This window comes from Pieris napi, chromosome 1, assembly GCF_905475465.1.
Source record: "Pieris napi chromosome 1, ilPieNapi1.2, whole genome shotgun sequence".
NCBI lineage: Eukaryota > Metazoa > Arthropoda > Insecta > Lepidoptera > Pieridae > Pieris > Pieris napi.
In genome coordinates, this window is record NC_062234.1 from 1470268 (window position 1) to 1494831 (window position 24564).

Here is a 24564-nt window from a genome sequence, read left to right on the forward strand (position 1 = left end):
CTTTGGCGATAACAGTTTTATTCTAACAAGTTTAATAAAGCCAGAGCCATAAAGGAAAACAAAGTTTAATAAAACATTACATATAGTCACTCCTTAGCACAAAATACTTTGTTGTAAAAAGAGAAGTTATAATTTGCTGTTTAACAGTAATACACTTTTGGACACATCTATTGGCCCACCTTGCATTTTCAGTTTCTTTTGGTCCTACCTAAAAATTTATATTAGGTCGAGTAAAAAGTTTTTGCCGCGCGGCAAATAATATTCAAATTTCAGATTAGAGTAAAAAACTGCCTTCACCGGGGAAGGCTTTCGCCTACCCTTCAGGTGATTGACCTTCCCGCGACGGTCCAAGCCGAGGTCCTAGTCTAGTGCTACTCACGGATAATGAAATCGCGGGAACGAGTAGTTTACATGCGTTCGCGAGGTATTTTTTTAAAAATCGAACACATGTTATAATACATTAGTTATTGACTAGTGACGATAACGTTGCAATATATTATAGATACAAAGTCTAATAGGCTTAAAATTAACATAAAGAAGTCGTATATACTTAGCGTAGTCATAAAATTCATATATGAAACCTCTGTAGTTTATTACCTTACCAATAATAAAAAATCTATTTAATCTGAAATCTTAAAAATATTACCAGATATTTAAATATCTGAGTTAGATTTGTACGTGCATGCCCAATAAAAGTATTGTTTTTTTAGTTTGAATAAATTTATTAATAATTAAATTGTGTTCAAATTACGTACATCTTAAGCTAACCGAAATCTCAAGAAAAGATTAGTTATTAACAATAAATAATTCACATCAAGCTTTATAAAAGTTTCATATTACAACTAAACATTCCGCGTTTATTATTGAGCATTTCAATTGGCATAGTCGCGAATTTTAGCAAGATTTCTATAATCAATCTTGTTTGTATGGAGAATTCATAACTGTAGGTTCTATTGGATGTTTCAGGGGTGAGCCTTGAGCTGAGTTTGGAGCCGTATCCTGTTCATGTTCAATGGAGACCGTCACTAGTTCAGTTATGGTAGGCTCCGATTTTACAGAGGTGGTATCTCGTTTAGTTGGCGAAGCGCTTCTTCGCTGTCGGCGGGTTTTTCGCAAATATGGTGTCAGTTTCTGGAAAACAAAATACTTTTACAGCATACCATAAGTAACTTAAAAAAACACTTTTTGTATCATCGGGAATCGACCACGGGTCATCGGAGCTTTTTATAAATATACCTACATCGTAATAATAATAATAAATAAAAATTTATGAATAGAAAATTACAACAAATTTAGAAAGATTGGTCCCTAAGGCAGTGTATACGTAGGTACCTTCAATACTGGCAGCATTTCGCTGTTTTTCGATACTTATTCAGTGACCGAGGATAGCACGCGGCGCTTAAATCTTTCATTAGCGTCTGTGTACTTGAACCCCCACAGCCCAAAGGTCTCTACTCCAAAGGATACAAAATCAAAGTTGGAATATAGACTCTTATATAATGTATTAGTCGTTTATTAATTTCCACTAGCTTATGTGCTGGTTTGAGGGGGAGAGAATAAGTAGCTTTATACATTAGTTTAATTAAAGATTTAAGCGTACCCGGTACGTACGTGCGCTTCTCTGGACAGCTCTATGATCTATGGACAGCTTTAGAAATTCTTACGTACCTGTAGATTGTCTTATAATAATCTATTGATTCGATTGATTGTAGACTATTATTTGTAAATTATATTTATCATAATTATATATAATATCAGAGCGGAAAAATAATTGCAACAGGATATACGATAGTGCTTTATCCTTTTTCAAATATATGTTTAACTCAGTACCTACATTTTGAGGATCTTTCAAGTAAGCTCCAGTCCGTCGCACTTCAAAGTCAGGTGCTGCCAGGCACCGAATGAGGAACAAAGCGACTGCACAAGCCCAAGAAGCCCATACGCCAGCGCTCGCAGCTCGCGTCGCTGCTGTACGCGCCCCGAAAGACCAAGACGCTTGCCATGATCGCTCTAAATACGGATCCACAGACGAACACCTGGATATTACGGGATTTTAATGTTTATACAATTTCACAAAATAAAACTGATTTTAGAAATAATAGATTGTGTATTTATAATAAAACAATGATTAATTTATTACCTAGCCTATACCTTGAAATTTTGTAAATTCGCCATTGCCTTAAAATGATAATAAAAAAAAGAGTGTGTACTAATGTACACGCGTTAGAAGTTATACTTCTTTGGCGTATGGAAAAAAATAACTTAAATGCAGTAGTGATTAACGATAAATATTAAAATTATTATTAGTAAATGCTATCACCGTCGTATATGAAATTGATTTAATTAAAACACCAAAATAATATTTATTTATTCTCACTGTTTAATTGTACTGTGTATATAACACGTGTTTTAAATATAAAAATACTAGAATATACAACTTGAACATAGTTATTATCGATTTTCATGCCACCTAGAACTTCATTCTGTTTATTTTGTGTCACGGTGCGCGCCTAAAGAAGTATAACTTCAAAAATAAATAGAAATATTAATTTAAAAAGTTTGGTTTGGTTATGGAACGCATGAATTGCGATGCTTATTCGTTGAGCGAGGAAATCACCAGTTCTAGGCCTACCAGCATTATCTACCAACTTAAATCTTTGAAAATATAAGAGCTTACGTTGTCGCATTCGTAACATTTTGAAACGCCGTACAGAAATCCACCAGGCCGTTGTTTGTCTTAGTGAAACTTATTCCAGTCAAAATAACCATCACGATAGCGAATATTAGTGCTGGGGCCAGGATACGCCACGGCTGGCGAAGACTGTAAACAATTTGATCGTATTTCAGTGAGTGTGATCATTTGAGGTTAAATTTACAGCCGAAACAAGCAAACTCCCAAGCGAAATTAGAGAAGTATCACTGAATAAATTCAAAACTCTCGTTAAACTTAAATTAATCAATAAAGCTTTTTATAAATTTGACGATTATTTAAATGAACTTGGGATTGATTTGTTCCAGTTAAAATTTTTATGGCTCTGCCTTATTTGTATGACTCAAAACTTGGCTATTAAAAAGAGTGGCAGAGTTGCCAGTTCTTCTCGTCCGCTCTACGCCCTTGACTTGTGAACTGGTAGTAAATGTAAATTCAGAATCAATTTAACATCTTTTCTGTTGACGTTCCTAAGTGTGTTACCTATATGAATAAAGTTATTTTGAGTGTGAGTTTGAGTTTAATTACATTTTTCAATATAATGGAATGTAATCATAGTTCGCGCTAAGTCTCGTTTATGTATCTTATTATAAGCATCTCTTACACTGCACAGCCAATACAAGAAATAACCAAGAGTTAGTATTTTAGCATTTGATTGAAACATTCTGACATTTTGATCCTTATCCTAGTATTAGTCATGGTGACTCAGCCTTCAAGTTCAGAAAGATTCCGATAGAGAGATAAAGATATCGAGAATTCGGTCTACATTATTAAATTCTATCCTCTATCTCGACGCCTGGTATTCAACAACACAGCACTTTTTGCCGCGCATCACGTCTTGGTCAAACCAGCTGCTAGAGGTAGATATTTTAGCCGATACGACTTAGGGGCCATGAAAACAGACCATTCTCTGAAAGGTCGGAAACACATCCGCTAGTCCATGGGCGGCGGTTATCACTTTATTCAAAGTTACCGCTTGCTCGTCCCATAAAAAAAATATCGAATTAGAGAAAATTACGCAAAATAACTGATATTAAAGATTTGCTTCCTACAAAGCTTCTGTTAGTTCTAAAATGACGGCATGCATAGATCTTCTTTGACTTCTGGGATAATTATAAATAAAGATATACCCGGATCTAGGACGTCCGCCTCCTGGACACATGGTGAAGAGAGTGGCCCAAGTCGCAGCAACTATCAAAGACATCACTGGCGCATACTCCGCGAGATCACAATCTTGACCGAACAGTGTTCGGGAGGTGTCGAGGATTAGGCGGCTTTCCATTGCTGCAACATTTGTTTTAATAAAAATAACATGTAACACAAACAATCAAGTGAACAGTCAAGTGTGTTTCCGAGGGAATCGAAGTTGTCCAACAAGTACAAAGAGGCCTAGATGCGGACACAACATTGTAACAGTTTTTACTGTCTATACAATAATCATGTATCTAATAAAACATATTTATGTATTGAAACAAAGTTCCTTATCGCGCGTTGCGAAAGGGGTCTAGACGGAAAAAATTAAGACTAAAAGTTGTAACGACACTTTTTGCTATAGTTGTAAGCCGTGCCGCGTTTCTAGATCTGTCTCTCTCTCTCATAGAAAGCAAGCCAGTTATTTTCGTTTCTTCTTTCTAATTCGCATTGAACAGTGTCGTGTCGCGACGTTTATTTTTGTTGAGTGTATACAAGTTTTTTGTACATAATAAATATTACAATTCCTTCACTAATTAATCGAAAGGAACTTCGTTCCATCAGGGTGTCCCTTGACACCTCTCAAGTCTTTATATTTATATTGTAGCTTAAGCATTCCTAACAAGGGAGGCTACAGATTTCCACTTACTGCTTTAACCTTAATCCAAATGATTTAAATGAATTTTTATAAACCGCGCCTAAAATTCTAATACACAGACAATGTTTCAATAGAAAAAAATATTCTTACTTGAAATTTCCAAGTCATCCATCATGTGTGTTTGTGTGTTTCTCTCTGTATCATTTATGTTCTCGTCTATTATATTTTTTTCAGTCACATCAGTACTGTTAGCTTTGACATCTTGAGCATTGTAGTTTCCATTTTGATTGAGCGTATTTTCTATTGGCACATCCACCATTTTGAAGCTCAACTGGCGCGGAGCAAGCACACAGTTATTGTCGACTAGCTGCATAGTGTTTTGAAGAAATACGTAGTTCATAATGGCGAAGCTGGCAGCAAGCGCGTAAATAATTAAATGCCACGCTAAAAAACGTTTAAATTGTCTTAAATAGATTGTACCAAATATAAAACTAACCTTGGGGCTTAAAACTTTGAATGATGTCATTGCTAAAAATGTCGCAATATCTGTTTTGGATAATAAACTACACTAAACCATTGAGTACATGATAAACGCCAATTTTTAACCGCAATCCACAGTAACAGACATTGTAGGTACGAAATCAGCATCGTATTTTTAACTTTTATTGAACATGCTTGACCATGACAATTTATCTTTCATTACAAAATTACTCGAAGAAAATTGTGAGTTGCTTACATCGTGGAATTCAAAATTTTCCTCAACTTCGACACAAATAATTAAATCTTTTAACATTAAGTATTCCATGGTTCAGGGTAATATTTACCTATCAAACATAATCCAATACTACAACAAAATATAAAGCTGTTTTTTTTAAATAAATGTATAAGATTAGCGATAAAGATAAAGAAAAAAAAGTTTTCAAAAAAGAAAAGAAAATTTTCCACGGCCTTGTAGGAAGTCCCATCAAGTCTCCGAATAGCAGAAATTCTGGTGTGGGTCGAGTGACGAGTCCCTCATATCCCAGCTATTTTCGGGGACACGGGATATGTCACACGTCGGATAACAAAAGATATGAGATGTATCTATGTAATGTATGTTTAAAGTAATGTCTTGATATTAGTCTAATGAAAATATTGTATAATAAATCTATATGTTCACAGATTTCACTAGCAATAACTACTTAATTATTTTATTTATGAATTGTCTGCTAAAAAGGTGGGCGTATCGATTGAGATGTGTTAATAAACTTTTATCACCTTCAACGTTCAGACAATCGCCGTATATAGCAATGTAAACAATCGGTATCGAATAATTGATGGGTGTAAATTGCATTTTTGTTTTGTTTCTATGACTAAAACGAAATAATACTTACTAGCGTGCTTTTAATACTCCTAACGGTCTATGGGCTTAGTTTATGTGTATGTTTTGTCGACAATTTTTCTTTACAAGCAATAGATATATGAAAAGTCTTCAGTGCCTTACACATAGCGTCGATTTTGTTAAACTTGGCGACGAATGTTTAAAACAGTCTTAATTTAAGTGGCAACTAATCGGTCTCGATACTGAATTTATAGCTTTGGATTCGATATTATGTTTAACGACACATTCCCTAACTTACCTTTGAGTTTTCTAAATGTACTAAAAATCCTCTAAACTCATATTAGGAAATAGATTTCTAACCAACCTTTCCATGCCTTGAGCTTGTTCGACGCTTTTTCGTCCAAATCCAACTTGTCATAAAGTAGAATAGTCATGTTTGTTGTTTTTCTGTTCACATTTTTAATCTGCAACACAATATCTTATTGTATTATTTCCGAACAATACTTATTTTTTTTTAATGGCTCTGGCACGATTTGTGCATTAGCAAGCGTCAAGTATAGGATTTTTTATGATTCGCTTGTCTTTAGAAATTCGACCATGTCCTCCATGTACGGTTTTTAAAGCACTCGACCGGTACCGCACAACCCTCCCAAAGGCCGAGAACAAATTTTAAATTAAATTAAAACTTGCCCTCGAACCGGGAATCGAACCCGGTACCCCTCACCTAGCTGCCACTCGAACAATACTTAAAATCGTTAATTATTGTAATAGTATTCTATATTATTAAATGTATTATGTATTCTATCTCTGGCTATATTTTCAGTGTAACTATTTGTTATTATATATAATTTATGTTAGCTGTAGGATCACGAAATAAATAAATATTTTTTTGTAGTATACAACTTAGAAACGCTCAAAAATGGTAGGTTACCTAAGACTGACAATTATCGAGTATGAATTTAATTTTCATAATTTAGACAAATTATGATCTATAACCGACAATATGAATAAAAAGTTGTATTGAACATTTCATTAATCTGTATCGATTTGCTTGAAGTAATTATTATGAGGATAAAACAGAAAAATAATTAATAAGCCTGTTACGATACTAGGTTACTATCGCAGAAAATTGTGGTCGCTGATAATATATATGCATGGAATTAATTAGTGTTTCCTATTCCCAAAGGACTGTATTGTGTTCATTTGTATAATTGACCGTAACAATAAAATTTATCGACGCCCAATTTAAATATTAAATTTGCGACATTCACACACCTTGGTTTAGTTTACCAGGCATGCGTATATTTGAAGGGGCTGGTTTTCGATTCATCGCGAAATAAATTAAATATTTCAAACGGAATCAAAGAGAAAAGTTATAGTCACTTTTATTGAAGTTTCGCTTAGTGCAAGAATTACAAAAAAAATATACATTTATTACATTTTAAATGTGTTTTCACGGTCACGTCAAACATCAAGGCCAACCTGTTTTTACTACGTAGCTTTTGATAGTTCGTGTGTTTTTATATGATAGTGATTTTTAACATGGCTTTGTGTAAAACGAAAAAGATGTATATGTTTGTCCTAGGAAACGATAATAATTGTTTTAGATTGAAATGCATATTATGTAAGAAGCCTATAAAGAAAACCAATTGTCTGCGAAACAATGTTATGCATTGACACAAATAGGCAGCAAATTTATAGTCGATTATTGCTACTTGCCATAGATTTGGGCGCTGAAAAAAACATGTTTTTTGAGAAAGATATTTATGCGTTAAATATTTTATGAATGTTACTTTGTAGTCATAAGTAGCTAAGTGATTTTTGTCTGAATTAATCGAGCTTTATATAATCTTATTAATACTAAACTGCAGTTCTTGAAATGATAATTTGATATAATTAGCCGAATAATCAGATATCGCAGATCTGGGTGCAAGCCAACACAGCGTGGTTCTTTTCACGTATACATCAATTAAAAAGTATGAATCACTAGCTTGTGTACATTATCATGAATAATAAATCATGAGATCACATTGGGGAAATTTGTGAAATTCGGTCTAAAATTATCGCAATGTGCTCTCATTGCTACCGCGCGTGGTCATAAAATAATGAACTTTTTAAAATAGATTTTTAGAACACTGCAACGATTTAGAAATATTTCAATGTATTATCGATACAAAGTTTTATTAAATCCAGCGTCAAGAGTTGGATTCACATAGACATTGATTGGTAGAAGTGTAATCAAATTCTTGTTTGCAAATACTGTAATGCACTGTACGCCATATTGTGTCTGTCACATTTCTCTTGTTTAAAGGAGAAACTTACACCAGGAGGCAAAGGAGCAGGGAGCTCATCTGATGTTAAGTGATACCGCCGCCCATGGACACTCTCAATGGCAGAGGGCTCGCGAGTGCGTTACCGGCCGTTTAAGAATTGGTACGCCCTTTTCCTAGAACCCTAAGTCGAATTGGTTCAGAAATACTTCAATGGGCAATGGTTCCACAATATGGTGCGCGGCAAAAACTGCCTTAAGAAACGCTCAGTTGTGGAACGACGGACATCGACGGATCGAATTTCGTATTCTGTCTCACGTCAATAAATTTAAATTCTTCTTTCAAGGATACAGATATTGATTATTTCAATTATCTTTGCAGTAGCCACTTGTACAGAAACAAAAATAAGAAATACCTCCCGGGGCCTTCACAAAAAAGGGGCCCCACAATTGAAAATGTTTTAAATTCCGACTAGTGTAGTAAACACAGACAAAAAACCTCTTAATATACATTGTATTGGATTGAGTTTGTTGATCTCGTAACTCCATCAGAGTCTATAATTAAATTCAACTCATAATCTCGTCAACTGAATGACGTAATTTCACATTCGGTATTGTGTTTGTGAATTGTGGCATGCATGGCGTAACTTTGGCCATCTACCAACCTACTTGTACACAAGTCACGATAAACAAGAATTATACATAGAGAAAGTTTACAGAACTATAATATTATAGACACATAACATTTATTAACGAAACACAGACAGATACACACAAAATAATAAGAATCAAAAAAGAAAAACAACAAAAAAATATGGAACAAAAGGAATAAGGTACATTTTAAGTGTGTAATGTGTGTGTGTTGTGGTTGTAACTGGCCCTGGCTCAGGATTATGCTGTGGAGCAGACGTGTTCCACAGCGCTGGTTATTTTGCCAGAGACCACAACAGTTAGTTTGCGCCTTAAATAATAATGGTAAAAATTAACAGTGTAAGTAAAGAAGTCTTCGAAGATGTGTGTCTAAACAAAAAAGTAGTAAATAAAAAAAAGTGCGTGCGTACAAAGTACACATGTCAGAAGTAAAACTTTTTTGGCAAACTAATTTTTAAGTCTTGTTCATATTTATACAAATCTAAAACTTTAGATTCCAAGACCGAGATTTAGACGGAGGGAAAAAGGATGGGATTTGATCCGTAAAAAAATTACCCTTACTTACTAAAACTACTATAAGAAATTGATAAAAAAAGTTGTTCGTATTAAAAACTAGATTACTGATTAACTGTCGATTTAAAACATACTCAGGTATACTTATATGTATATCCTTATCAGTTTGTCATTGATTTCCGATAAGCTATGCGTTTGTAGGTGAGGCTCGGTAACACTTTCAAGTGAGTTAAAAAATATCAACGTAAATTTTTCGTTCAATGTGTTTTTTTTAAACGTAGCTTTTCCGTCCGTGGATCAATCTGGATCAAATATTCAAAACTCGCGCCGCGGCATCCAGATTAGGGGATAGTTTTTTAATTTATCTCTTAATGAACCCGTTTTCGATTCAGGATGAATGGAGAAGGAGTGACTTAATTTGGGCCATCTATTACATAAATAATTATCAAATAAAAAATATTGTTATATTACTTTTTAGTGCATTTTGAAAGTGGTTTAATGTTTGTTAAAAAAATTCAAAATTCCATTATTTTTTTAATAAGAATAAAATGTTTGAATAACGCGTGGCTACCGTGAAGCTGTTGTCTGATTTATAAACGGTCTACCAAAAACAATAGAAAGATGCTGGGCTGAATAATTGTATATAATAACAATTTTCAGTAAAAGTATAATGTGAACCATTCAATATATCGGTGTGGTAACGTTTTTGGGTTGCCCATATTTTGCCTAATTATTGTTTCAAAAATATGTCTAGGGACTCTCGCTGTCCAGGATTACTGAAAAGCACTGGGACTTTTGAGTAAGTATTGTAATAAATTTGCGTTTATATTGAATAATTTTTATTGTATTATATAAAAGACCAATATAGTTTGAATAAAGCAAAAGGCACAAATATAAGAGTCTTTCCTCCAACTTCGATTTTGTTCCCTTTGGAATAGAGACTCTTGGGCCGTGAAGTTCAAGTGCACAGTTATTAAAGGTTTAAATTGGCGTCTAGTAGATAGTAGCGATGACACCATGGTGCTTTTCTCGCTCAACGAATAAGTATCGCAATACAACGAGGAAATTCTGCTAGTGGTAGGGGAGCCCACGATGCTAAATGGGGATTTACTCGAGCGTCGTAGAGACCTATTGGGATGCAAAGCTTGGATGATAAGAAGAAAAAAATGTTATAAGATAAATTCCTTTTCATCGGTGGGGGAAGCGGCTATAGATAGTTAAATATGTAAAAAAAAATGTTGCATGGACATCCTCGAGCGCGTCAGATATTGATAGCATCTATGCCCTACGTATTTTTAATAATGTACGTATGTTAATCTGATCGTTTGCATGATGCGGGTGGTTGTATTTAAGGGTTGAAAATGAAAAAAAAAAAATTTTATCGAGCGCGTCAGATTTTCTAAGGGAGTGTTAAGTGCACCAAAAATAAGCTCTCATTCACTAATCTGACGATTTCGATGGGACGCAAACCCACGGCCATTTTCATAATATGCAAAAAAAAATCGCGATTTTGAAATACTCATGCGCGTCAGATTATGATATATGTGGTTCATCTTTATGTTCTAAACGTACTGTCTCATAATCTGACGATTATCTAGAGGGATTCGCCTGATCTGACAAAAAAAATTTAGAAAAACGATTCACCGAAAGGGCCATCCCTGCAACTTCCCGCTACTTCCATTCCTGGGCGCTTAAAATTGATATTTTGAGCTCGCTGAGTTCAAAGAAATAACATGTCTATGCATTTGAGCTCTCCCAGCTCGAAAGTCTGATAGAATTTTCATAGAACACTATTTTTGGAATTTTCAAACCGCAATAACTTTTGAATGGATCAAGCAATTTTCACGCGGTTGGCGGCATTCGACGCAGTTTTATCATCATCATAAGTAATTTTGCAATTTTAATTGATATAACCACAAATTTCGGAGTAATCCCGAAAAAACACTTTTTCGGGATTCTTTCGTTCACGATATCTCTCGAACTAATCAACCGCTTTTGACGAGCTTGGTGGCGATCGACGTGGTTTTTCAAGCTCAAAGGCGGATTAGTTTTTGAAGTTGATCAATAAAGAAACCACTTAAAAAAAATTATTTCTTATTTTTTTTAGATTTTTCAAAATTTCTCAAAATCTATCGGTCCGAATCGGTTCAAATTCACAGGAAATGTAATTTTGAGGGAAATATTTAGAACGCCGTTTAGTAGATTCCGATCGGTTAAAGGAAATGTAGGCATCACGCAGCTGCACGCATTTAACTTTATCGACGATTTTTTGTTATTTCGGCTTGCGGAAATTGTCAGATTATATATTTTTCATTATTCTTGAATTATTTCTTCAAAATAAAAAAAAAATTAGCTACGCTCGAGAATGTCGAGATGACGGTTTTTTTTACAACTTTGTTGCCCTCCCCTTTTTTTCCGTCACTCTCAAATTGTCAGATTAGTGGAATATACACTTTTTAGGATGTAATTAACTCACCCTACCTTAATCTGACGCGCTCGGGAATTTCTGTAGGTCAATTTTTTTTTACTAATCTGATCCTGTCTCCTTCACGGGCGGCCTTATATATGGGCCTCATATTTTGTGGAGGTACTTAACCGGGTACAAGGTATCCCCCTATATATTAATCTGCCGCGCTTTAGTAAATCCCGAAATCCCCTCTTGGGCTCCCCTACCATAGCGTTAAAGGTACACTGCCACAGGGACCAAACTTTTTAAATTTGTTTTGATTTTCTATTTAATAATTTATATTATTACTTTGTAGGTTAAGCAAATTGTAAATACTGTATACTTGATTGTAAATATAAAATATGTTTAATAAAAATGAAATAAAAAATATTATATTGTAAGTTTGAGTAAAGAATAATTTAAAGCATTTTTCATTCCTTTTTTTACAGATATAATCTTGGTAGTTATCAATAAACAAGATAGGCAAGTTGTTGCAGTAAACAATAGATTTACTACAAAGGCAAAACCCGCAAAATATTATAATAAGCACAACAAATAAAAGTTACAGTTAATTCTTTCAATTATATTTGAACAATAAATAATTATCCTTATAAAATGACGCCAGGAAAGCCCGAGAATTAAGATTTTCAAGGCTATTATAGTAGCGAACACACAGATCATGTCTAAAAGTAAACAAGATGAGATAATGTGATATAATTTTGAAAACGTAGGTTTTTAAAAAACTCCATGACAACTAATCTCAGGAATGTTTCTATTTAATAAAATTGGAAGAAACACAATTAAAATCCTTACTGTATACTATTTATGAAAACTAATTACTTTTAATGGAAATACTGTAAAATAATAGATATTTTAGCAATAACAGTTTGACATTGTAATGCGTGTATGCAAAAAAATAATTGATATTTTAATTACAGTAATTCTGTACAACCCCTACAAACACAAAATTTGTTTAGTTGATATTTGTCATAAAAACGATCAGACATAAAAACAATTGTTTCAACGGTATCGAACACAGAACCTCCTTTACACATTATGCGTGAATCATGGACGCAGTTATGTCTTGTAGGATAATAAATACCATGTAATTGTTACTGAAGTTAAAATAACAAATAAATACAATTGAATAACATACCTTTTATCAATAATATTCAATCCATCCAATTCCTATAACTGATAAAGTGCATTCCATATAAAATGACTTACATTTTCATTCTAAAACTGATAACGCGAAACTATTTATAAAAAGTTAATATAATATATAATAAAAATACAGTGAAATATTTTGCGGTAACTGCTATGCGCTGCTGTGGGTGACTGAATCAGCCACCGAATGCTCAATTCCTGAATCCAGTTATTCAGCATTAATAGAAAATGATTTAGCCCTTGTTACAATAGCTTTAAGTTCAATTTCCCGCAGCAAGCAAGACTAGCGTATGAAACGGTATGAGGAACATGAGAGCAAAAGAGACAGCAATATATACTTGTGTCTTTAATAATCCACAGCTTACGTAACGCAGCTCATGCATCAATATTAATCTGTGGAAGGAAATTTCTGAGATACTGCCACCTATTTGACAACTGTTGAACTACGTGAAAAATTGGTAACTAACTGTCTTTAGAGACGAATTTAAAACAACAAGATCCTTCCTAACTCTCAAACAGATGGCTTGCTATGAATTTATATTGTATATTAATTAATTTACATTAAACTTCATGAAGGTACAAAAAAAAACAAAGTTACTATTGGAGTTTTTATTTATAATAAACATGTTAGTTTAATACACAGTAATGTTTGATATTGGTGTGACGATTAAAGAATTTAAGCATATGAATTTATGTATTTTAGAAATACTTAGGCTAGTACTAAATTTTTTTAGAAATATAGCATTTCTAATAATGAAACAATATATTTACAGTTAAATCCACCTCTTACAATCCCATATAATACTGTTAAGTAAGCTTAGAATCACCTCTAAGCCAAGCAGTCTTAAAAATCCATCAACCGACTTTGATCAACAGAATACATACGGCCTTACACATATCGGGCATCTGTCAATAGCAGCCAAGCATCTCCTTAAGCAGTCAGCATGGAAGAAGTGAGCGCATGGTGTCACTCGAGCCGACTTCATGGCCCCAAGGCATACCGCACACACATCTTCTAAAGTGGATAATTCTTCTGGCGTCGCCTTTCGAAACCTGGCTAACGAATCACGAGCTTCGTTGAACTTGGTCAACGCCTCTCCAAGCTTATATCGTCCATGAATGTATACGCAGACGTAGGCGACTAGAAGTGCCAGCCTCCATCGCTCGCCCCAAGCTAAAGCTGGTACTAATGGTACAGCAATAAAAGTAGTAACACTCCTAGCCCAAACCCCACAATATAAGGTCTCCATACCTTCCAGTCTCTCCAACTTGAGAGCACTAAGAACTAATGGCCATAACTCGAGGAATGTCTTTTCTGTTAGTAGGTAATAAATACCCGTTATGAGGCAATATAAAAGAGTGGGTCTGTAATGCTCCAAACCCTGCTCTAGACCCAGAGTCAGGAGTATGAAAGTCATTGTAACAATGAAGGTGACAGCTTTGGTCCATTCGAGGACAATCTTTGTGGCGGACATCGCGAGGTGCTTAACTTGGGAATGACGCGTCACATTGACGTATGGAGTCCAGTCTTCCTTAGTGCATATTTCTCGTATGTAATTGACGGAGTAGGTAATCACGTTGTAGAACATGAGCGAGTAAAGGCAGGTCAATCGTCCACGTGAAACCAGGAGGCGATCGCAGGCTGTGAAGATGAGCAACTGGAATACAAAATAGAAAAATGTAATATTATGGCATATTCTGCCACACATAATGGCGTGCAAATTTGCCTTAAAATGAAATTTAACGTAGAATTTATATACATTATGAGTTATGTCAATTAGTAAATTCTTATATGTAATCAAATTAATATTAATTATAATGTTTCACGCAAATAATCATTAATAGAATAATAACTTATTTCAAAAATATTAGACGCAATAACTAAAGCATACGTCGTAATTAATAATAAAGAATATCATTACATCTGACATATTGCTTTATTTTTTCTATCAGGCGTCAGGGCCAATTTATTATAATGAAGTTATTTATTTAGATTAACGATTTTTACCTTTATTTGTAATTAAAGATTAAGGACAAATCGATGGAACTGGACAAAGATCTTGCTTTATAACAGATTTTCAACTAAGCGAGTGCTATAGCCGCCCTTGTCCTAGAGATTTTCACACATACCACAATTACATATTCATGCAAATTATAAATAACATACTTGACTTATCATCGTAGAAAGATTGTTGAGTTGCAGATAGAGTCGTTCAGCTCGACCTATAGGTGAATAGGCTGCTTTAAATATGAACAGGACGCGTTCCACCGGACCACGGAGTCTCCTTATAATCTCTGAAAAAAAAAATTAATTTTATATAAATATAAAATTCTCGTGTCACAATGTTCGTTCCCATACTCAACCGAAACGGCTCGACTCGCTTATGAAATTGTTTATGCATATTCAGTAACTCTGAAAATCTACCGTCTACTATCTATCTTTCAAACCCCTAAGTGATGAGAGGTGTCCACCTCAACATTATTTTTTTTATTTTTTAGACAATTTTTTTGTTTTCATTTTTTATACATATAAAAATACATACAACCCCTCATTTTCACCCCTCTACGATCAACCCCTATTTTTTATTCGTTAATTAAAATCTTATGACTTGAACTCTCAGGTTTATATTGAGAAAACTTCACAGTAAAACCTAAAAAGTTTTCTTTCCGGAAAACCGAACAGTCTCCGGGGAAGCATAGCAAAATGTTCCATGTTGGTACTACTAGGTACTACATGTACTAAAAATGTAGGCTAAGTAAAATCACATTCAGGAGAAACGAAAAACGGGGGCAGCTAGTAATAATATAAAATTACAAATAATTTCACAGTAGTCTAGACGTTTATAAAATATACTTTTGGTTTTGTATTAATTGGTTACTGAAGAGTGGAATTCTCCGATTGTGGTCTTGAAAATGTCATTTTGTGGTGTCCATTGAACTTGTCAACTTTCCAACTCAATAGATTTGCATTAATTATCTTAATTTTTTATAAACTTTCCATGGACGGTTTTATAAATGTATCCGTACTAAAGCACTGATATTATTTTTTAAATTTAAAAATAAAATAAATATAAAAATGTGTTTATTCATTATAAGTAAATATGTATTACAATGTGTAAGATTAGGAAACGCTGTTAAGTAAAAAAAGATTAAAAATTAATACTAATACACATTTCACACAGCATTCGGTATTTTAGTAGTATTTTTAAATCTTTTTTAGTTTTTCATTTTGTTTATATCTCTCTCTTTAATTGGCAGCTCATGCTGAGCGCCGTGGTCAGCAAGAAAGCGTTTGGAGCGGACTCTCTGTTTCCACTGGTTTCTGTCCAGCGCCTCTCTTATGACAGTGTATAGTTTTGAGGACGATGATTCCCACTTGATCGGTCCATCTGGTTGGTGAACGGCCACGTGATCTTTTGCCTTCTGTGTTACCAACCACGATCAGTTTCTCCAAGTTCTCATCGCCGCGCATTGTATGGCCGAAATAAGATACATTTGGCTGTAGGCATATGGTAGACTGGCGAGTCCATATGCGGAGTTGGATCAGGATCGATGTATTGGTGCGCTTCGTTATCAAAATCATTAATCTTAATATATATAAATTACGTGTCACGTTGTTTGTCCTCTATGGACTCCCTAAACTACTGAACCGATTTCAATTAAATTTGCACAACGTGTGCGATTTGATCTAACTTAAAAGATAGGATAGCTTACATCTCAATTTATACCCGCAATATTATTTTATTACAAAATATTTGTTTATTATTTGATAGTCAGAATTCTAACAGATGGCGCTGTGTTGAAAGTACCAACGTTTCATAAGCTACAATTTAATGGCCATAACCACCAAAAAAGCATGGTGGTCCCCATGACTGGTGTTCTCCTACCGTTTCCCTTGAATAGTTTACCACTATGTGATATAACAAAAACCTTAGCCACAGCAACGCTTGGCCGGTCTGCTAGTTGTTATATATAGTAGTTAATAAACGTTTTGTATTGTTCCACGTAATATATGAACCACAGAAAAGGATCTGGTGACCCAAGACACAAGGATGTCCCTGGAGTGGCGACAAGCGTCTATATGATTAGCTACCATATAATTGTGTGTCAAATATCTCTTTTTACTTAGGTTAGGTTAGGTATAGTCCCGAAAAGTTAGTTTATTAAAATTGTATTTAGAAGTTAAAACAGTTCAAAATACAGCATCAATAGTCACGAGGTACTGATTTTTTTTTAATATTGCGACTTACCCTGCAATTATATGAAACACTATTAATATGGACTGTGAGCGAAATTTTACTATTACCCCTTTCAGTACATACATGTACATGTACTTTTTCTAAATTTTATTTATCTTTAAATCTTGCTTCCCTTTTGAATTAACCCAGTCGAGGACTAACTAGAAGTACCAAGAAAATCCCTTAGAGACAATTCAATATAAAAGGGCAACATTGCTTCAGAGAAAACAGTTCAGAGCTGGACTCCTCTGGAAGAGACACTTCAGCAATCCAATAGATTAATCACCGGTAAGAAAATTCATATTTTTTGCTTTCTACATTCTTATAGATAAACTTAATTGCGGAGATATTTGAGTTTGATCGGTAGTTATCTATTTAATTACGATTACTAATCGCAAAATACATTTGTAGGAACAGTTTAAAAGTATTTGTAGTCTGTAGTCATAAGGAAAGTTCTCAAAAGCAGAGTTGACCCAAAATAAAGCTATTTCGTTAAAAATAATAAATCGTAAATAATATAGTATTTACAACGTCAAAAGTTAAGCCATGTTTTTAAACTCTAAAAAAAAAGTATAAGTTTGGTCTGACGCACGAATGCTGGCGGAAGGCCAGCTACCGTTGCCCCATTCAGCTTCACTTCGACAATGACCTGACTATATAAATACTACACAAAACATATATTGCAAATTGTTTTTAACAAATCTACGCGCTAATGTTATTACGACGTTCTATTTACACGTTTTAAATTTTGACATCGACAAATTGTTGCGGCCAATTGAAAATGTTTAATTTAAAAACACATTACAGCTAGGTATTTGAATTAGATAAAAAACATACACATAGTTGTTAGACCAACTTATTTTTAATAGATATATTTATATTCGGTAGTGGGGTGATCGGTTTTAAAGAAAGCATTGTTAACTGCTTATATCTCGAACCTAATCTGTTTCGCTGGTTTTGTTTTTCTTCTGCTTAGCAAAAAATTCTGGTATTCTTATTGTAACCTGTATCTTGTATATTTAATTGTACTTTTAATATTTCTTTTGTAATATTTATGTTTACCTAAACATTTTAGATAAAACTTTGTAACCTATACCGTAGATTTAGAACTATATATGATGTGGTAAACTTTACTAAATAAATAACCTGTATATAACGCGGAATGGAAAGATTCGACTGTAACTCGCTTATTCGCTATAATATTCTCTTTTATTTACGGACTCATTAAAATTACATTGGGATAAACTCGTATGATTTTAAATAAATAATTTAAAAAATTAAGTGGAAAAGCGTATTTCTGATTGCGTAGGAACGCCTCAACCTTCTTAGAAATTGAGCAATACAGAGATGCACATGAGAGTCAGGTGACTCACACAATAAATGTCACATGTTTCTTCGCTGAACGTATTAAATATGTATTTGGACAATATACCCATCAGTTGATACGTTTTGGCAGATATTTTACAAAAGCAAAAAATAAACATTACATTTTTTAATCAGACCGCTTTTACCAGACCCGACCTACTTTATTTTAATACATTTCAAAATAACCAGAGAATTTCCGTACGAGAGACAGTGCTTAATGTGTTTCCTGTGTTTCTGTGTATTGGTTAGCTACGCGGTCCAACTTATTGAACCATTGGGTTGAGATTGGCGTTTCTATGGGCCATGGCTTATATTCGTTGAATATAAGATTATTAAGGCTAAATAACAGTAGCCTTTGGAAAATAATTTGTTGACATGGGTTTCAAAATCATAGACATTCATGAAAGTGCGCTTCTTTCATATTATGACTCAATTTTCATATTATTCCTGCTACTACTACTAATTTATTTTTATTTGCCTAAGTTATTAGTATTTATCTAATTAATATTTTAATAAAGAGAAAAGAAATATAAATCATTTGTACAACCAAAACAATATGAAATTATAATTCCTTCATGGATGAAAAACTTCTACGCCAAGTTCGTAGTTACGTATTACGTACGAAAGTACGTATTCTTAATTCAAATAATTTTGTATCTTTGACTGTCCACAAAGAGTTTAAAAAAGTATAGAACTATGTATTGTATATCTGTGGGGAAAAGTGTGGGCAGTTGTAGACATACATAGGTCAGGTTGGCACACCCCGATGTTTACAATTTGTTTTTTATGTTTGGCCGGATATCTCTATTTTCGTGTTTTACGTATTACACTTATCAATGCAATAATATTTACGAACAAAACCCTAATGGATTTCTGCTATTCTGCAATGCGTTTTTGTTTTCCATTATCCAGAAACACGTGTTGAAACGGCTTTATTCAATTTATTTTTCTTATTCCACACGTAGCGATTTAGGCTTATATTTTCCGAGAATAGTAGAGTTTCCTAGCACAAAAACAAATCCACGAATTGATCTCCGTAGCTCATTTTTGTAGCATACACGGAAAATGTGGCAAAATCATGGTTTAAATTGATTTGTTTTATTAAGATATCATAGATACTTACTTCGTGCAATTTTCACGACCGCTGGATACCACCTAGCAGGGTACCGATAGTTAGCAGAGATCAGGATGGGTACTACGAAACAAGTATATGCAGCCATCAACCAGGCTCCTCCAAGGGCCACAAGTAAACCACGAGGTGCCCAATATGGTAGTAACAGTACCAGAGAAATAAGCCACACTGAAAACATTATTAATTTACGCTTAATTATGTTAGTAAATATATTAATTTATGAAAAAATAAATATGTGGTCTCTACAGGAAACCATAAAGAAACAAGTATTTAAATAATAAAAAATAAGCTAAGTAATGTGTATTAGTAAGTTTCTTTCAGTCAATTATTTTAATTTTCTAAAATAAACCCATTGTAATATATTTCTTGATTGTAATAATTAAACACAAATCAACATAGCAAATCAAATCTTTCTTAACATTTGCGCAATACTTAAATTAAAGACAATATGCCAGAAGAATTTTTAAATATCATTGAATATACGTACCTACGTATAAAAGTGTATTTATAAAACAAAGGAAAGTAGCACTACTACTGTTTCTAAATTATACTTGTATACATACCAATATTTGCAATTTTATCTTCAGACTTCATTTGAATTTTCGAGAAAGAATCACTTCTTATTCGCCCGCGTACCCGAGATATCATTCCCATTTTAACAAACAAGAAAAGTTACTTTATTCGAAACGCAACACAATAAATAAAGTATACTTGCGAAATAATTCACACACGGCTGAATTGGGCAAAATATAACGTATGAATGCAAAATGGGCGGTCGCACAAGGGCGGGCGGCCTTTGCGCGCAAGAGCACACACTGAACCGTGAACTCACGTACAGTGCCAATTTATGCGAGTTATTTTTCATATCAAACACTGTGAATGTACCCATGTTAACGCCGACCAATTCGTATGAAAAATAATATTGATCGCTGAAAGTCGAATTAAACGTATTTTTACCCTAGTTCAATAACATCGGCAGATTTTATTTTTACTGTGAACTCTGGAAGTTCATGTTAAATCGCAGTTTAAAACAGATTAATGATTTGAAAAGCAAATTTAGAACTTCTAACGGTATATGGTTAAACAATAGAAAAAGATATTTTTTACTATATGTCTATATGTCTAACCCTTGTCGTCCAGTATATTTGACGTGCTGGTGAATTATTCCTTTTAATAATTAGTTAAATATTAATTGCGTATTGTATAAACAATCCAAGCTACACTAATAGATAACGCAACAAATAAAGTAATGATATGAAATTCATCAAAACATACTCCATCAGTTAGTCCGAAACAAAAGGATTCAATAATAAACCACACAATATAACTTCATAAGTAAGTCATCTACGTGTATACGGATAAAAATAAAATGCATTATTAATATCAAATATAACTCGCATTAGATGATGCATTTATCCAATGTTGTTTACGATTCGGAGAAAGATATAAAGTTTCTCAGCAATTGCTCTGTACTTAAAATTATTATAATCTCATATATAAAATTCTCGTGTCACAATGTTCGTTCCCATACTCCTCCGAAACGGCTCGACCGATTCTTATGAAATTTTTTACGCATATTCAGTAATTCTGAGAATCAGACAACATCAATTTTTCAACCCCCTTAATGTTAATTTAGGCGTGGGACCCCTAAATTTTTTTAGACATTTTTTTTGTTTTTATTTTTTATGATACAGCATGCAAAAATACGTACAACACTTAATTTTTACCCCTCTACGATCAACACCTATTTTTTATTTGTTAATTAAAAACTTATGACTTGAACTCAGAGGTTTTTATAAAGATAAATCCCAGAAAAACCTAAAAAGTTTTGCATTCCGGAAAACCGAACAGTCTCTGGGGTAGCATAGCAGAATGTTCCATGTTGGTATGTACTAAAAAGGTAGGCGAAGTAAAATCACATTAAGGACAAACGAAGTTCGCGAGGGCAGCCAGTAATAATATAAATTTGATAGTAGCACGGTTTGACACTACAACTACGCGAAGTTTATTCAACTCTATATAATTGATGTCCCTATTCTCCATTCACGTCTATAGTCCCTAGTAATTCTTAGAGCTTAAATTGACCGATGACATTTATCACTTACTAGCGGACCCGACAGACGTTGTCCTGTCTTAACTATGAATATTGATTTCAAATTGGTATAATGAATTAAAAAATATTTCAGAAACAAAGTGTTTATTATTCTAATGCTTTATGTTATACAACATTCTTTGTTTGTTTTTCTGGCTCGCATATTATTATATTATCAATATAATAACTGCGATCGAAGCATTTATTTTGAACGATATTCATTTTGCTTACATCCTCTGACTATATTTGCAGCACGCATTCTGTCAATGTTGTGTTATGTCAAACGCCATAAGGTTACACCAAAAAGTTCGAATTGTATAGTGGTTAAGTATTCTTGAATTTTCTAATTTTCCGCGCAATTTTTTTCTTTTTTTCTTTTATAAGAACCTTCTCCTGACAATTACAAACACAACAAAAAAAAAATCAGAGAAATCGGTCGAGCCGTTTTCATGTGATGTCGTGACAACGGAAAACGGGTTTCATTTTTATATATATAGATTAACGCAATTTAATTTTCCAAAACGAAACGATTATTCAAAATAAAGTAGTCAAATAATTGACAGTTTAATATGATATTGAGCCAAATCATGCCCGTTTTTGCAGGTCTCCAAATGTCTCCTATTCTCTACCTCCTACTAGTAACCGCTGGTTGTATGGCCCACTACAGAGGCTACCAGGGCCGTAATCTTATTGAAAAGGAGGAACACCACCCGAACGAAGGGTAACCTCGATGGATATTCAAAGCTTTTGAATTATTTTGCAAATATTTTTTGGGTGCTTTATAAATGTTGTGTTAGACGTTTTTCAATGTATAAAAATACTGGTATGTATTATCATGTTTATATTAATTATTTGATTTAGCATTAAAATAACTACAGTAAAAATAAGTATCTTAACTCCTTTCCCACATATTATGCACGATCATAAAAGGCTAAGAGCAGAGTATATACACTTAAGAATTATATCTTTCACGTATTTTTAACACTGTTCAAGTTAATACGGTGTAATTTTCAGAATTCTGGTAGAATGTCCCGTTTGTTATAACTCCCCATGGCAGTTTAACCCGGACAATGGAAACCCTAAATGCAATATTACGATCGGCACTCAGAGGTATAAAAAATGTGACCGAGGATCATACTTCAACGAAGTCTGTGGCCGCCGGGATTGTTACAGGGTAAGTCAAATGAAGTCCCTTTTGTCCGTTCAAAAAAAAAGGAAATGCCAAAAAAAAATTTTCGTTGATTAAAGAAATTTCATCTGTTCGTTATAGAAATAAGTTATTTATTTGAGTGATCTATTTAACTTCTATAGTTATTTCCAGGGCCGGATTTAGGGAAGGGCCCCGGGACCTTCACAATAGAGGGACACAATAGACTTCGGAAAAAAAATGTTTTAAATTCCGACTAGTAAACACTAATAAACAACTTTTCTTTTGATATATTTTTAAACGTTTGTTAATTACTAAAATAATCTACTTGGTTTCATAATAAATTATTGATTGAAAAACTCAAATGAAAAAATTGTTCATTTTTTTTGGATAATAATTTGAGGCCAGGAGCGTCCGGACCTCTAAATCCGGCGCTGGCGCGCAAGGCATAGTAGAATGGCAGACTAACACACAACCACGTATTGGAAAGTTACGTTTTAATTTAAATACATCAAACTACTACTTTTGTCTGTTTTTTCATTTCCAGGGGCCCGGTGAACCATGCACTGAGAAAATGGAGGAAGACGAATATGGAGCAAAATGCGCATTTGGCTACGACTGTGATTTCTCATATCACGTCTGCACTGGCATAGGGTATTCAATCAGCATTCATGACCGTCTGTCGTTTCCGCGTTTGTATCCTTTGCGGATAAACGAGGGTGAAAATCAAGCAAAATCTATGTTACTAACTTGAATTATCCATAATAATTAAATAAATGAACCAACATAATGCTATGTCTGCCTATTAAGTTATTATTAAAGATATGAAATGGTAACGATTTTTAATTTATATAGTTCCTCCTGAAACGATAATCTATTAAAATACTAGTTCAAGCCTGTGCGTGTCATAATAAGTTCACTACAGTAATGAAATCTCTGTAAAATCTATTCGTAATGTAAAAAATATTGTATTTCAGTTTTGACGAAATGAAAGTTAATAAGTCGTAACTTTTCCTATAAGTACCTACAGTGACTATGATAGTACTTTCCTTCCCAACCTTGTTTTACTCTTTATGTCAGTTAAGCTACAATTTTTACTCGGAATATTTTACATAATACTTTACACTCAAGATAACTTTACACTCAAGATTTTCAAAACATCGTCACCCCCAGTTTGGGACGGGCCTAGCTGAGATAGGGCAGAGAAATAAGTTCTACTGAAATTTTTACAATAGGTACACGATTCAATGGGATTTTGGCCTTAGTCTAAATGTCTTTAGAACAGGATTTTTTTGAGTGTAAAATAAGTTATAAGCCAAACAAGAAACACGTTTTTAAAATATATGACCAACTAATAGTATTACTGTTTTTTACCGAAGCTTTTGACCGTCCCTTGGGCTATTAATAGGTATATAATTGGATATACTACATAATTTATTTCTTATTGTCTTTTTCAGTGGTATATCCACTATCATGTGCTGAATATTTATGTATATCATATTATATGCGAAAATTCTAATAAATTGTACTTTATCTAAGTTACTCGAGTTGACAGTAAGAACAGATACATTTTATTAGCAGATACTAACCATCTCATACTCTGTTTATACGCGTACCAGTCCGCTGTCATTAATCCGATGACAACTGACAGTAAACACTAATCTCTGTGTTTTGATATTCTAATTTCTAGTTCACATTTTTTCAGTTTTCACATGACATTCGAA

General features: G+C 33.7%; 3 protein-coding genes across 5 annotated transcripts; 1 reads left to right on the forward strand and 2 right to left on the reverse strand.

The window, feature by feature from the left end:
• Window positions 1–707: 707 nt before the first annotated feature.
• On the reverse strand, window positions 708–13045 carry LOC125052172. Of its 2 annotated transcripts, none has more exons than XM_047652808.1 (7): window positions 12856–13044; window positions 6185–6284; window positions 4650–4943; window positions 3841–3994; window positions 2678–2821; window positions 1835–2036; window positions 708–1131 (listed from the first exon to the last, which is right to left on the reverse strand). In XM_047652808.1, exons 2-7 carry the CDS (start codon window positions 6252–6254, stop codon window positions 913–915), a joined length of 1083 nt encoding a protein of 360 aa, XP_047508764.1. In that variant the 5' UTR covers window positions 6255–6284; window positions 12856–13044; the 3' UTR covers window positions 708–912. The 2 variants fall into 2 exon arrangements, with proteins under 2 accessions (XP_047508764.1, XP_047508773.1); XM_047652817.1 differs by having other exon boundaries at window positions 997–1131; window positions 1831–2036; window positions 12856–13045.
• Window positions 13046–13460: 415 nt separating this feature from the next.
• On the reverse strand, window positions 13461–20427 carry LOC125053275. Of its 2 annotated transcripts, none has more exons than XM_047654570.1 (4): window positions 20165–20427; window positions 19593–19769; window positions 15038–15161; window positions 13461–14528 (listed from the first exon to the last, which is right to left on the reverse strand). In XM_047654570.1, exons 1-4 carry the CDS (start codon window positions 20253–20255, stop codon window positions 13736–13738), a joined length of 1185 nt encoding a protein of 394 aa, XP_047510526.1. In that variant the 5' UTR covers window positions 20256–20427; the 3' UTR covers window positions 13461–13735. The 2 variants fall into 2 exon arrangements, with proteins under 2 accessions (XP_047510526.1, XP_047510533.1); XM_047654577.1 differs by having other exon boundaries at window positions 13461–14524; window positions 15034–15161.
• On the forward strand, window positions 17316–23676 carry LOC125053289. Its single transcript, XM_047654588.1, has 4 exons — window positions 17316–17392; window positions 22297–22414; window positions 22708–22867; window positions 23388–23676. The coding sequence occupies exons 2-4, from the start codon at window positions 22305–22307 to the stop codon at window positions 23592–23594; spliced, it is 477 nt and encodes a 158-aa protein (XP_047510544.1). The 5' UTR covers window positions 17316–17392; window positions 22297–22304; the 3' UTR covers window positions 23595–23676.
• Window positions 23677–24564: the final 888 nt, after the last annotated feature.

Excerpts from the sequence above, each read along its gene's own strand:
- LOC125052172 (XM_047652808.1), bottom strand. The coding sequence starts at position 6,254 with ATGACTATTCTACTTTATGACAAGTTGGATTTGGACGAAAAAGCGTCG. Across the intron at positions 3,995-4,649 it reads GGATGACTTGGAAATTTCAA|CAATGGAAAGCCGCCTAATC; the intron begins GTAAGAATATTT and ends CAAATGTTGCAG. Across the intron at positions 2,037-2,677 it reads AATGTTACGAATGCGACAAC|GTGTTCGTCTGTGGATCCGT; the intron begins GTAAGCTCTTAT and ends CGTAATATCCAG.
- LOC125053275 (XM_047654570.1), bottom strand. The coding sequence starts at position 20,255 with ATGGGAATGATATCTCGGGTACGCGGGCGAATAAGAAGTGATTCTTTC. Across the intron at positions 15,162-19,592 it reads GGTCGTGAAAATTGCACGAA|AGATTATAAGGAGACTCCGT; the intron begins GTAAGTATCTAT and ends TTTTTTTTTCAG. Across the intron at positions 14,529-15,037 it reads AATCTTTCTACGATGATAAG|CCAGTTGCTCATCTTCACAG; the intron begins TCAAGTATGTTA and ends CTATTTTGTATT.
- LOC125053289 (XM_047654588.1), top strand. The coding sequence starts at position 22,305 with ATGTCTCCTATTCTCTACCTCCTACTAGTAACCGCTGGTTGTATGGCC. Across the intron at positions 22,415-22,707 it reads GAACACCACCCGAACGAAGG|AATTCTGGTAGAATGTCCCG; the intron begins GTAACCTCGATG and ends TGTAATTTTCAG. Across the intron at positions 22,868-23,387 it reads GCCGCCGGGATTGTTACAGG|GGGCCCGGTGAACCATGCAC; the intron begins GTAAGTCAAATG and ends TTTCATTTCCAG.